Below are 9,930 nucleotides of genomic sequence, written 5' to 3' on the forward strand. Positions count from 1 at the left end.
ATCCACTCGCTAGATTTTTGGTCCTGGTCAAGAACCTTACAGAAAGTGATCTCAAAATAGTGTTCGATATGTTTCTGCAGCTGCATGCAAGACATGTGATAATAGTGAATGCTACTGAAGACGCTCACTTGTACGGCTACAATCCCTTCGATAACTACGGCTGCGGTAAACGGTATGACTATATCTTTAGCTACGGCAAGTGTGCAAAAGCATTCTACAAAGAGTTATACGTAAATAAAATCATAACCAAGCTAAGGAATTGCACATTTAACGTCGTCATAACCCAGTGGCCACCATACACAATTTTACCCACCAATGATTCAAATGACTTGTCTCCACTCCGGCATGGAGCTGAGCCATACTTGTTCCAACTAATAGGTCGCATGCTAAATTTCAAAATAAACATCACATACGATTATACTGCTGTTGAAGAATTTCCAACGGTGTCTACAGACATGGAGGCAGTTGGGTCTTTGAAAAAGCTTCAGGATAACCAGGCCGATGCTGCGATAGGAGGCATGTTACTGACGCCTTCTCGAGCTCTAGCCTTCTCCTTCGTTTACGGCCATCTTGCCTACACAGATGAAATACGATTTATAGTGAAACGAGCTTCAGATGTACCTCCTTGGAAAAATGTCTATTTAGAATTTCACTGGACGGTGTGGGTCATACTTCTGCTGACTCTAATGCTATACTCGATCTTAGTGATACTGCTACTTCAAACAAATGACAAAAGCTACGTAGTGCTAGTACTACTGAGCAATCTTCTACTTCATGGGCACAGTTTCAGAAGTCGGAGTACGGTGAAAACCGTTCTCATACTGTGGATGTGGTTCGCATACTTGGTGAATACTTTCTACCAGTCTTCTCTATTCAGTCTTACGACAAACCCAGCTCAAGAATATCAAATTTCGAACGAAGAAGATCTAGCGCGGTATAGACTTAAGCCCTGTTTTAGTAAGGTGTTTAGTTTAGTTTAGTTTTACAGCCTATTTATCGTCCCACTGCTGGGCACAGGCCTCCTCTCACATGGAGAAGGATTGAGCATTAATCACCACGCTTGCTCAATGCGGGTTGGTGATTTCAGACTATATAGTCCAGGTTTCCTCAAGATGTTTTCCTTCACCTTTTTATCAGCCACTGGTGTCTAAGATATACTTAGAAAGTACATACAAACTTAGAAAAGTTGCATTGGTACTTGCCTGACCTGGATTCGAACCCGCGCCCTCATACTCGAGAGGTTGGTTCTTTGCCCACTAGGCCACCACGACTAGTAAGGTGATGGAAAATTATTACAGAGAGTCTGTGCAAACTAATGATGGGTACCAAAGAATTAAGGGCTGCGATGGTTTGGTGGAAAGCGTGCATACTGTGGCGAATTCTGAAGACCTTTACACGATTCTTCTAAATGGACAGTTTAGATACAACATGCAGGAGTTTCGGGATAAGTATGGGACGTCTCGCGTTGTAGCGCTACCTAAGCCGTATTCTAAGGTAATGTACGCAATATTTTTGTACAAAGGCTTTCCTATGATCAATTATTTTCTTCATAAGTCCCTAAGGTTGAGAGAACTAGGTTTGGTTGACAAAGTTTTAAAGAAGTTGACATATCGCCGGCTAATTAAATATCGGTTCCATGAAAAGGAATTTCAGACCCGATTTGCTATTCCTTGGATCATTTACGTTTTTGGTTGTTCTATTGCCATTATTACATTTATTATTGAAATTAATATGCCTAGACATTAACTTATGACTTACTTTAAAATAGTTTATTATTCTATACTACGGGGATATATGATGTTAAAAACGTAATTAAGGCCAACTCTAATTATAAAAATGTTGACAAAGGTTACGCCAATTATCATGCTCACAAATTGCCTTTTGATTGATGTGTATCAACAAAACACGTAACTACGAAATAAATCAAATGTAATAATGGCACGCCCACTTCTGTAATGATAATGCTGAAATTAAAATCGTATTTTAATGATATAGCACCTGATAATGATGAACACACTTTCCGTCATGATTAGGACAGACAGATAAAATCTGTTCAGAATAATAATATAATTATTTTTCCCACTAAATGGCTTATCATTTTTAGGTTGCGAAAATAAACTCTTTTCCAAGAAAAACGGACACTTATCATAACATTCATAACTATTGTTTCAGAGAATATCTGCAGATTTTAAATGGTTTTAGCAACTGAAATATTTCGCTGGCATTTCAGGGGTTAGGTATGGTTTAGGTGGCTTTAGGAAAACAACAATAACAAAGGAGTTTCCCTTTAATGAACAGAATAACTTTTTATTCAATATCATCAGTTAAAAAGAAATTAATAAAAAATAAAAAAACGTTTAGCTATTCCGAAAATGTTAACGCTACCATAAGTTTATTGTTCTATGATATTGATGTTATTCATGTAATTGCACAATTTAAGGAAAAAAAATGCAATAATTTGGTATCGTGTGACATCTTTATATTAAACGTTTATAGAGTATTACTTGTGTTTTATTTCCTTCCCTTATACAAAAAAACTATTTCATTCAGTATGATTGATAACTTAATCATACTGTAACTGAAGATAGTAAACATGAAGAAGTACAAAGTATAATAAAACTATTTCTTAATGATTCTCTAGGTATCTTCAAACATATTATTGCCATAAGTAAATAAATTAAAACTCCCTTACAATTAGATTATGATATCCTTTCTTAAGTAATATATATTGATGGAACAAGAATTATGGAACAAAAATACTTTAAGAAACTAGAAGGTGGTCGTCTTAATTTCAATTGATTAACGATCCATATTTTAAAAAAATATTTCATAAAGACTGCTGTAATATTGTTATTTTCAATGACCGAACAAAAGCCAATCACGCAAATTAAACCATAAAAAAAACAAAACACGCGACCAGGGAAATGCAAGTTTTTCCAATCTATTTAAAAGCTCTATTAATACTGCTATCTAAATAGCAATCAAATGTGACAAAAGTGCAATAATCATAGTCTTTATCACGCTACAAAATGTTAGTCGCTTGGGTTTTTACAATCCTATTGAACTTCGGACAGTGTCAGAACATATTACCACCAGAGGCTGAAGATAACCAAGAATTACGTCAATGTGTAACTGATATACTAGATAAATACTTCAATGAAAGCATAGAGCTAACATACGCTAACATGGAAACTGATAATGAGGATCTTTTGCAAACAGTCTATAAATCGCAAAAGTTCTCACTTGTTACAAGAAATTCAATGTATCAATCGGTGTTACCTAACTACGGATATTTGATAATAACGAGAAATGTGAACACCTTCATAGACTACTTTAAGTATCTGCAAACTGATACAACCTGGAATCCGTATGCACGGTTCTTGATTATTATTGAAACGCTGGAAGATGAAGAGATTAAGAGCGTCTTCGATATCTTGTTGAGAAAACATGTCAACAATGTCATAGTTATGAATGGAACTACAGATGCTCATCTCTTTACCTACAACCCTTTTGATAACTACGCCTGCGGCAAATACTATACTGAAATCATAAACTACGGGCCTTGTAAAGAAAACACGAACAACTTGTACCCAAACAAACTAGTGACTGGCCTCAAAAATTGCACCTTCAGAGCAGCTATCGTACACCGTCCACCTTTCACCGTTAATCCCTTAAAAGCTCCGAAGACCATACTGGGGACAGAAGAATATATACTTAAAGCTTTAGCTGCACTAGAGCACTTTGAAGTAACATTTAACTACAGTGTCAACCCAGCGGTATTTTCTTCAGCCTTTCCTAACATGACTGCTTTCGGTCCAATGGAAATGTTGCAAAACAATGAAACTGACGTCATATTTGGAGGTAACATGATGGTATTGACGAGAGGACAGGCCTTTTCTTTCTTAAACGGCTATCATGATTATAATGACGAGCTGCGATTTGTAGTTAAAAGGGCGTCTCTGGTCCCTTTATGGAAAACTGTGTACATTGAATTTGACACAACAGTGTGGATGCTGATACTACTAGCGCTAGTCGTGTACTCCTTCATGGTAATATACCTACTCCAGACGAATGACAAGGGCTTTGTCTTCATGGAGTTACTGGACAACTTGCTAACTCATAGTCGCGACATTCGTTGCTCAATGACGATCAAGTGCATCCTGATGATATGGGTGATGTTCGCTTATTTGATCAACACGTGTTACCAGTCCAGTCTCTTCAGTCTTACGACGAACCCGAGTAAGGAGCACCAGGTTGCAAGCGAGGAAGACATCATACAATACAAGTACAAACCTTGCTTCAGTGTAGCTTTAAAGACATTCTTATCGTTAGAGATAACTGAAGGGATGTTATCCACACGTTCTTCACCCGCAGATATCGACCCAAATGCATGCAGCACTACGATACAAGCTATAACCACTGTTAGTAGAACAAAAGGAGTATTTTCTCTCATACCAAATTACATCTATTTGTACAACAAGCCAAGTTTTAACGACAAATTCGGTAATCCTTTGATTTATTATTTCGACAAACCTTTTGCGAAATTTTTGTATTGTTTTTATTTTTATAAGGGGTTTCCGATCTCCAATCGGATGAGAATGAACGCGATACGGATGAGGGAGAATGGTTTGGCAGACAAGAGTATGAAGGATCACTTCTTCCAACGAGCGCTGAAGCAAAGATTCTCTCAACAGGAATTTGAGACACGGTTTGTTTTGCCATGGGGTTTGTATATAATCGGTTGCACCATTTCAATTATAACCTTTTTGGTTGAGTACATGTCGCAAAGTCAGTAGAAAATTCAGGAACACCATGTACCTTGAACGGCGATTATACTAACAACCATAGCACAAAATATTGGCATTAATAAGGTTCATAACTTATCTCAGTAAGAACTTTACCGCTAACATTTGTTGATAAACATGAACCAAGTAAAATCTCACTTGACTATACCTAGGTGTTTTTTTTTTCGAATATAGTTTAAAGTACACTTTTAACTTTAAAAATCCACCATAAGATGATAATAAACACTTATCATAATGTATAATTTTTACCAATATTTGGTTCCTAAACATTATAAAGTCTGGGTGGCTGGTCTTGTTACTAATTTTAAACACGGTTCAGTTTTATCATAACACTCCATTTGCTGAATCTATGTAGTTAGTAGATAGGTACCTATTCGAAAAGTGACTCACTACAAATAGGTATCATTATTACATGAAGCTATCACATCATGTCTCTCATATTATTCTCATAATTATAGTGCGTATGCCTAATTCGGTCCAATCATTGATATTTAGAACAAGATACAGACATAACCACACAGTAATCATGATTCACGATAACAACCAATATTTCCACGTTAATAAGGACATTACAAATCTCATAAACCAATATGAGGGCTATTTACTTACTCGTGTTCCTCATCTATAGTGGAAACTGCGTCAAAATACCCATTGCCGGCCCAAAATTCAGTGAAAAACTTATCCAATGCGTCATAGGCATAATAAGAGAATACTTCACAGGATCAAAAGTAATAACATACGTTGGCAACTCGTATCAGAATGAGGAACTTCTGAAAGCTCTTAATAACGCTAACATTATGTCGGTGATTACAAGACGATCCACGATAAAACGGACGAGTAAACACCAAGCATACCTTATTACTGCGAGTAACGCTACTTTCTTTGCTCAGCGGTTTATCAAAACTACTAAAGAACCATCATGGAACCCAAACGCCCGTTTCTTAATCATTGTAACTGATCTGGATGGTGATCTGAAGCTCATGTTCAATACTTTTCTAAAACTGCACGCTAATAATGTAATAGTTGTGAATGCAACGGATGACGCTCATCTATACTCTTACAATCCATTTGATAACTACAACTGTGGAAAACACTACGATGAAATCATCGAATATGGAAAGTGTTCAAAGGCTCACGCATATGATCTATATCCAAAGAAACTCGTAACAGGACTGAAGAATTGTACCTTCAATATCCTGATAACCCAATGGCCTCCGTACACGATCATAAATACGAATGATTCAAATAATGACGACCCACTAAAAAGTGGGGCGGAGCCGTATCTATTCCAACTAATTGGAGAAAAACTGGGATTCGATATAAACATTTTAACGAATACTAATGACAGTGAAGAATTTCCTACAGTATCATCCGAAATGACCGCGGTTGGATCTCTGAAACGAGTGCAAGATAATGAAGCTGATGTAGTCTTAGGCGGAATGTTGCTGACCCCATCCAGAGCACTGGCATTTTCTTACTTATACGGACACTTTGTCTACACGGATGAGATAAGGTTTGTGGTGAAAAGAGCGTCAGACGTAGCCAACTGGAAATATATCTACCTGGAATTCGAATCTACTGTGTGGCTGCTCTTATTGCTAGCTCTCATGATATACTCAATGCTCGCAATGATCCTTCTACGTACGAATGACAAGAGTTATGTGGCTTTAATTCTTCTGGGCAATTTAGTCCTTCATGGACGCTCACTGCGTACTCGGTGGTCTGTGAAATATGTTCTGATAATATGGGTGGTGTTTGCGTACTTGGTGAACACATTCTACCAATCCAGTCTGGTCAGTTTGGTCACGCATCCTGTCCGCGATTATCAAATATCAACCGAAGAAGATATAACTAAATATCAGCTCAAGCCATGCTTCAGTTCCATAATGGGGAAGTATTATGTAGAATCAGTGCAATCAGGGACAGGTTTTGACGTAACGCACGGGTGTTATGGCTTAATGGAAAGCGTGACTACAGTTTCGCAATCGAACAATATGTTTACGATACTCCTTTATGGGGTCTTCCAATATCATGAGCAGAAGTTTTTTGATGAATACGGGAATCCTTTGATAATTTCGTTGCCGAAGCCGTATTCTAAGGTGATATACTCTATGTACATGTATAAAGGGTTTCCAATGATGGATCAGCTTCGTCACAGGGCGCTACAACTAAGGGAGAATGGTTTGGTCGAAAAAGTCATGCGTGATATGATTTTTATGAAGCGCATAAAGCATAGTTACCACAAGCGTGAGTACGTCCCGAGATTTGCTATACCATGGCTCCTTTACTTTGTAGGGTGTTTAGCTTCCATCATTACTTTTGTGATTGAAATTATTTCGAAACGTAATATTCATACAGGGGCATAGGCCTCGATGATGAGATATAAGACAATGTAAGGTCATCAAATTGACTTTAATCTCGTAAAATATACGTGTGAATAAACCTTATATTGAAAAACCTGTGTCATTTAATGAGGTAGGTAAGCTCATTGATTAGGTAGGTACCTAATGCAATAATAATTCTTACATATTGTCAGTTCTATAAGTTATACCGAATAATAAAATGTTTGTCCGTATTCATAATAAAGTGAAAGTATCAATCACTTCTTTTTATTTAATAATTTACCTAAGTTAGACATATACCTACTAAAAGGTAGTTATTTACCTATTGAAACAATTGTTTTATTGAACCTGGAAACTCGCGTAGAATAAATATATCAACAATGTAGGTATCTTAATACGTACTTGCCTAAGCTACGTTAGCTACGTAAGTAATTAACAGTTATTGAAACACTAATATATGTACTTACTCTACATTGTAGTTTTCTAGATACTTAGGTACCTATTAAACAATTTAAATATGACCTATTCACCCGGACTTGGACTTAATAGAGCGAGTCATTAAAACAAAAGAATTGTTGCTTACATTTTAAAAATAACTGTTAATTTAAGGACACTTAACGGAATTCTTATTTATTTTAACTTGCCTGAAAATTGTGACTATGATAGTGAAGGAATAAGGCATATTTACATATCTGCCCAAATTCTTGTGCACTACACTAAAATAGGTGTCTTCATCATCATCATCATCATCTCAGCCATAGGACGGCCACTGCTGAACATAGGCCTCCCCCTTAGATCTCCACAGATACCTGTTGGAGGCGACCTGCATCCAGTGTCGTCTGTCCACCTTGTTGGTGTATAGGTGTCTTGCAATTGGCTAATCTCATATGAGAAAACCCGCCGTGGGCCCATTATTATCATTATAATGAGTTTAAACTTTTCGCCTGTTAATGTATAAAGACATTGCAGATTCACACGTAACGTAACGTGTAAATTAATAATTTCCTCTCCTAACCATAATGATGAAACATTGTGTCCTTAAAAGCAAAATTGCGAATCCATTATCGTGATGGAAACAGTCATACATGGGTAGGCTCATTGTGAGCCAATATTGCTTCGGCTGAGCGCTTCCATAGCATAACATCCCGGATACTAGTATTATTAGGTACTTAGTATACCTGTTGGTAATCTGTGAGCACTAGATGCATATCAGACTAGATTTTTTTTGGAGAATACTTTAATTGTTTTTTAAAGAATAGATATCTACTTACATTTTTTTAAGTAGGTATTTATCGGAGGTGCGGTCATACAAATTCCTTCGCATAATCCAAGCATCAACTAGACACGTAAAAATTAATATTGTCATGTGCAGGAATCGAACCCGCGACATTTGCGTCGCGTGGTGCAGCCGATGAGATCGGCCACAACAGTCAGGTCCGAAGTTGGCTTTTAGTGACTTCCACAAGAGTCAAACTATAATAACAAAACTACTGCGTATGCGCAAGGCGTCACATGCCTAACTTCAGATTAGCAAAGTTAAATGTCTAGCTAGTGTGCCAACATTTGTTCGGCCGAGTGCTTCGATAGCATAACATCCCGGATGTTAGTCATATATTACAAACCTAAGCACTATAATGCGTATCGAATTGTAGTTCTATCAGATATAACCGAATTCAGGATGTGGTTGTAAGTTCCAGCGATGATAGATAGGTAGGTATTAGGGTCAATTCCCACTGAAAGAGCAGCGGCCGGCAGCGGCCGTAAGAGCACGGACAATGTAAGAGAGCGGCGCGGCGCGGCCCAGCGCGGCGCCGCGCGGCCCGCCGCGCTCGCGCTCAATCCCTTTCATTTACGGCCGCTGCCGGCCGCTGCCGACCGCTGCTCTTTCAGTGGGGATTGACCCTAAACTGATCAAAATCAGACAGTGCGCGGTAGCCCTACATCCGGGGCTGCGGGTTGTTCCGGGGCTGCGGGTTGTCCGGGGCTGCGGGTTGTTCGAAAGAGATACCGCGGCCCTGGTACATAAAAGGCCTACGACGGAACACGACGATTTTAGTCAGTAAGAGTCTGACACTCCCTCACCGCTGCTAACCCACAGCGGGAGGGGTCATTTGATGATTTTACGTCGATAAAAAAAAAAAAAAGCCCTACATACATAGACCTACATTTTTATCACTCAATTTGATGAGATTTTGTGACTGATTTAATAGTTATGTGCTTTAAATTTGTGATTATTGAATACACTGTAATTTTTTGTATGGAGTGAAAACACAAAACTATATTTCATAAACCATTTATTTAAAAAATATATAGGTACAAAACATCATACATTCTATAACCATTAACATCTACCGTATCAATAAACAATTGGACCACAATATTATCTAAGTTATTACATCACTAAGTACAATGAATATTACCATGATCCCTGAATGTATTATAATAATTACTATTTAACTTACTAATGGTAATGGTAATCCGAAATGTCTACAATACTATGAATGATCAAATAAATAAGTAACTATTAATTTTTTTGTATTCAGTTCAGTTATAAAAATGTTGCAAGCCTCTTGCTAAGTGGCCATATATAATTTTGGGTTGCAAGAGCAAAAAAGCAATTGCACCTCTTTAGATCAATGAAGCAAATGAAATATGAAATAAGAATTTTAGTATAGAGTTACATTAAAGGCATCAAAAACCTTAATTACAGCAGTCTTTATAAATCATAAGTAATTAGTAACATTTGAATTACCATTACCACTAAGGCGAATTACGTCTATCTT

The 9,930-nt window shown here is 37.4% G+C and overlaps 1 protein-coding gene across 1 annotated transcript; it reads left to right on the top strand.

Annotated features, from left to right (window-relative positions):
- The first annotated feature begins 5,395 nt into the window (after positions 1-5,395).
- Positions 5,396-7,171, top strand: LOC110384454 (uncharacterized). The gene has a single exon (XM_021345744.3). It carries the CDS (start codon positions 5,396-5,398, stop codon positions 7,169-7,171), a length of 1,776 nt encoding a protein of 591 aa, XP_021201419.3.
- The last annotated feature ends 2,759 nt before the right edge of the window (positions 7,172-9,930 follow it).

This window comes from Helicoverpa armigera, chromosome 13 (genome assembly GCF_030705265.1).
Source record: "Helicoverpa armigera isolate CAAS_96S chromosome 13, ASM3070526v1, whole genome shotgun sequence".
Lineage (NCBI taxonomy): Eukaryota > Metazoa > Arthropoda > Insecta > Lepidoptera > Noctuidae > Helicoverpa > Helicoverpa armigera.

Excerpts from the sequence above, each read along its gene's own strand:
- LOC110384454 (XM_021345744.3), top strand. The coding sequence starts at position 5,396 with ATGAGGGCTATTTACTTACTCGTGTTCCTCATCTATAGTGGAAACTGC.